The 3,298-nt window shown below is 49.2% G+C and overlaps 1 protein-coding gene across 2 annotated transcripts in view; it reads left to right on the forward strand.

Annotated features, from left to right (window-relative positions):
- Window positions 1-30: 30 nt before the first annotated feature.
- The window catches only part of znf365 (zinc finger protein 365), a 15,717-nt gene continuing 12,449 nt past the window's right edge, over window positions 31-3,298 (forward strand). Inside the window, exons 1-5 of one of the 2 annotated variants that reach the window (XM_005743571.1) lie at window positions 31-221; window positions 1,032-1,693; window positions 1,776-2,085; window positions 2,555-2,726; window positions 2,948-2,997. In XM_005743571.1, the coding sequence (XP_005743628.1) occupies window positions 1,042-1,693; window positions 1,776-2,085; window positions 2,555-2,726; window positions 2,948-2,997 (1,184 nt within the window). In that variant the 5' untranslated portion in view covers window positions 31-221; window positions 1,032-1,041. Of the gene's footprint in view, window positions 222-249; window positions 314-1,031; window positions 1,694-1,775; window positions 2,086-2,554; window positions 2,727-2,947; window positions 2,998-3,298 lie in introns of those variants that run through there. The other variant, XM_005743572.1, reaches the window with a different exon arrangement.

A 3,298-nucleotide genomic window follows, 5' to 3' on the forward strand; every position in this document is an offset into this window, starting at 1 on the left:
GCCCGCACCCTGGACGGAAGTGACGCATTTGATCTTATTTTGAAACGTTTTCCCGGATGTGGCTGGTCAGCGGCGCTGCTAGCTTGCTGTCTGGTCCTATGTGTCCTGAATGAATGACATCATGCAGGCTGCTGTTTGCGTCGGGCTGCGAGCGGACTCCTTCAGACAGTAACGGGTCATCTGGGAGTGTCATCTGAAGGCAGCCGTTAAAGCTGCGCGCGGTAAGAGAGTTTAAATCCTTCCGCCGTGATTCAGCGATTGTTTCGGTCTCTGCTAACCCGCTTGGCTAGGCTAGGCTAGCAGCTGCAGCCAGGTAAAGCTAACGGTGCAGCTTTGTGATAACGACAGGTACCTGTTGTTCAGACTCGGGATCAAACGGACTCTGAGGGGGAACCGAGGGGGAAGTCCTCTCCGTTTGTGCTCAGCCGGTCCGAGCTCACTTAAAATCACATATTTTCGGTCTATATTAACTATAAACACAATAATCCTCCAAGGTAACAGAAACTTAACATTAGCCCAGGTGTACATGACTATGTATATGTGTTTAAAAACCCCAAAACAAAACAAATAAGCTGTGTAAAATGAGGCTTTCATCGCCCATAATAATCTTTTTTGTCTTTTTATTGTAAAAAAGAAATGCAATGTACATTTAAATAAATTAAATAACTGAATTGAAACGAGGATGTGATGTTGCACTGTGTCTTTGTGGATCTACAGAAACCATATGATAGACTGTCAAGTATGTGAAGGTGGTGCAGGATATGTATGAGGTGGGGTGTGTGAAGGGCTGACAGGTGGGTTTACATCAGGGGTCTGATCTGAGCCCCTTGTTGTCTGCAGTGGTGATGGACAGATGAGGTCAGGCAGGGTTATCTCTAGACACCCTAAAGGTTACCAAGTTTGTGTCTGCTGTAAAGTTGGACATTCTAACCTGGGAGTCTATGGAGTGGGTGTTTGAGCTAATGCAGCTTTTGTAGTCAGTAAATTAGGGTCTTCAGTCTTTCAGCACTAATCCCCTCCGTACTTCTCAGGTGTAAGGTGATGCAGCAGAAGTTGTGTTCCCGAGGTTCTGGATCCTTCCTTTTAGAGAGGAACGGCCAGGCCTGCGGCGCGATTGTGGACACTGTCACTCCCTGTGACCTCCCCTTCCGCTGTCCCCGCTGTGGCGAGCAAGAGCGTTTCCACAGTTTGGCTTCCCTCCGCGCTCACCTCGAGTACCGCCACTCGTATCGCTCACCAGACATGGTCACGGAAGGGTTCAGCATTACCGGGAAGCTCCCTGACCCGCTGACGGCAGCTATCCCGTGGCACGACATGAGCCTCCCGACGCGTAGGGGGCAGCAAAGTACAGGGAGGCCACCTCATGTCCGCTCTCTCAGCGACAGCAGAGACAGCGGATACCTCCACTCATATGGGTCTGCGAGGAGGCGCACCCAGAGCGTTGGGGTAGGGACGCAGGCGGAGGAGGAGGAGGACGAGGAAATCGATGTGGGGACAGAAGACGAAGATGTGGAAGAAGACGAGGAGGATGAGGACGATGAGGGTGAAGAGAGAAGTGGAAGCAGAAATGAGGAGGATTTGAAAACTTCCTCAAAAAAGTCAGACCATCACCACATCAACCACCATCACATACTGTTCCCCCCACTTGGCCCTCCACCGGACCCAGATCTGGACCTGGATCTGGATCTGACTGGTGGGTTTCTGGAGCAGAGTGTTGCAGTATCAGAATACATCTGTTTTTTGCAGTAACGTCTCGTCTTGTTTGCACCTACCAGAGCACAACTCCTACTCCGGTTTGGAGACGGCAGCAGCCTCGGCTGCAGTGCGGCAGCGGCTGGCCAGCATTCTGAGGGCGGCCGATAGCACCATGCAGCGCCGGCTGGCCAGGGTGAGCACCGAGCTGGCTCATACCGACACGGAGCTCCTGTGTGAGCGTGCTCACTCACAGCATCTGGCCCAGGAGAGGCAGGAAGTTGCAGACAAGGAGAGGTCGCTTAGCCGACAGGTGGATGTGGCTGTGATGGTTATTGCCGCGTTGAGGGAGCAGCTCAACGCCTCAGAGAATGAGCTGGAGCGGCGAGAGAGGTGAGGCGGGCAGGATCTCACTGATGTGGTCTGGAGCAGCGGTCCCCAACCCCCGGGCCACGGACCGGAGTCGTTTGGTACTGGGCTGCGAGAGTTGAGGTTCGGGGGTGAAATTTATGTTTTCAGGGATTTATTCTTTTGTTTGTTAAGAATAAATCTTCCTTTTTTTTGGTACCAGTACTGGTTTTATTTTGTTGTACTTATGCGCGACACCTTAAACGCCGGCCCGTTAAAATGTTGTCGACCATAAAACGGTCCATGGCGGAAAAAAGGTTGGGGACCGCTGGTCTGGAGGATGTGCCAGGTGGATGGTGCTGGACTCCAGGGTTGCTCCTTGTCTCTGATCCTGCTTATGATATTCATGGACAGGATCTGAAGGTGCAGCCCGTTATTTCCCTTTTGCCTCTCTTGCATAGCTGGGGGTGAATGGTATATTTAAGTTATGAATTGGGTGATTTTTGCTTTGCAGGGAAGTGTTAACCATCCAGAAGTTTCTGGAGGCGGCGGTTCGCCAGGAGACGTGCGGCAAAGTTCGAATCCAGCATTTCATCGAGAATCTGCTGAGACGTATCGCTCTGGCCGAGAGGCTGGTGGAGTATTACCAGGTCAACGGTAGTCCGCCACAGTGCAACCACTACAAGGTACTGTCTTTGGTTGTTTTTATTCATTCATTTATTTATTCTAGTTGTTTTGTAAGTCTTTGTGTTTCTTTATGTCATTTTATGTTTGTTTTTTCAGCTGCTTTTAAATAACTTTTACACTGACAGACTGAATTGATCCTGACTTTTCCAGTTATGATGTTTTACTGTGGTGGGTTATTGCTCTGATGAAGGCCTGATTCTTGTGATTTTTATGACCTCAGCAGCACCAGCAGAAAACTGATAACGGCCCTCACAGAATAACTAAGAGCAGGTGAGTCCATCGTTACTTTAAATAAACAGTATTAGCAAATTTTCAAACTGAAATCAAGGAGAAATATTAAAGTGTTAACTGGACACAAACAGGTTGAACCTTATACTTATATTACCGTATTTTCACGACCATAAGGCGCACTTAAAAGTCTTAGATTTTCTTCAAAAAGTGCAGTGCGCCCTGTGTGTTGTAAGGAGGACGTAGTAGAGAACACCATGAGAACGTTAAAGGGTGAAGTGTGGGCGTTGATCGTATATACCGGGACAATCGCACATACCTGTATAAAAGAACAGGTATGTGC

The sequence above is a fragment of the Pundamilia nyererei genome, unplaced genomic scaffold, assembly GCF_000239375.1.
Source record: "Pundamilia nyererei isolate P.nyererei 1_Seehausen unplaced genomic scaffold, PunNye1.0 scaffold00133, whole genome shotgun sequence".
In the NCBI taxonomy this organism is placed as follows: domain Eukaryota; kingdom Metazoa; phylum Chordata; class Actinopteri; order Cichliformes; family Cichlidae; genus Pundamilia; species Pundamilia nyererei.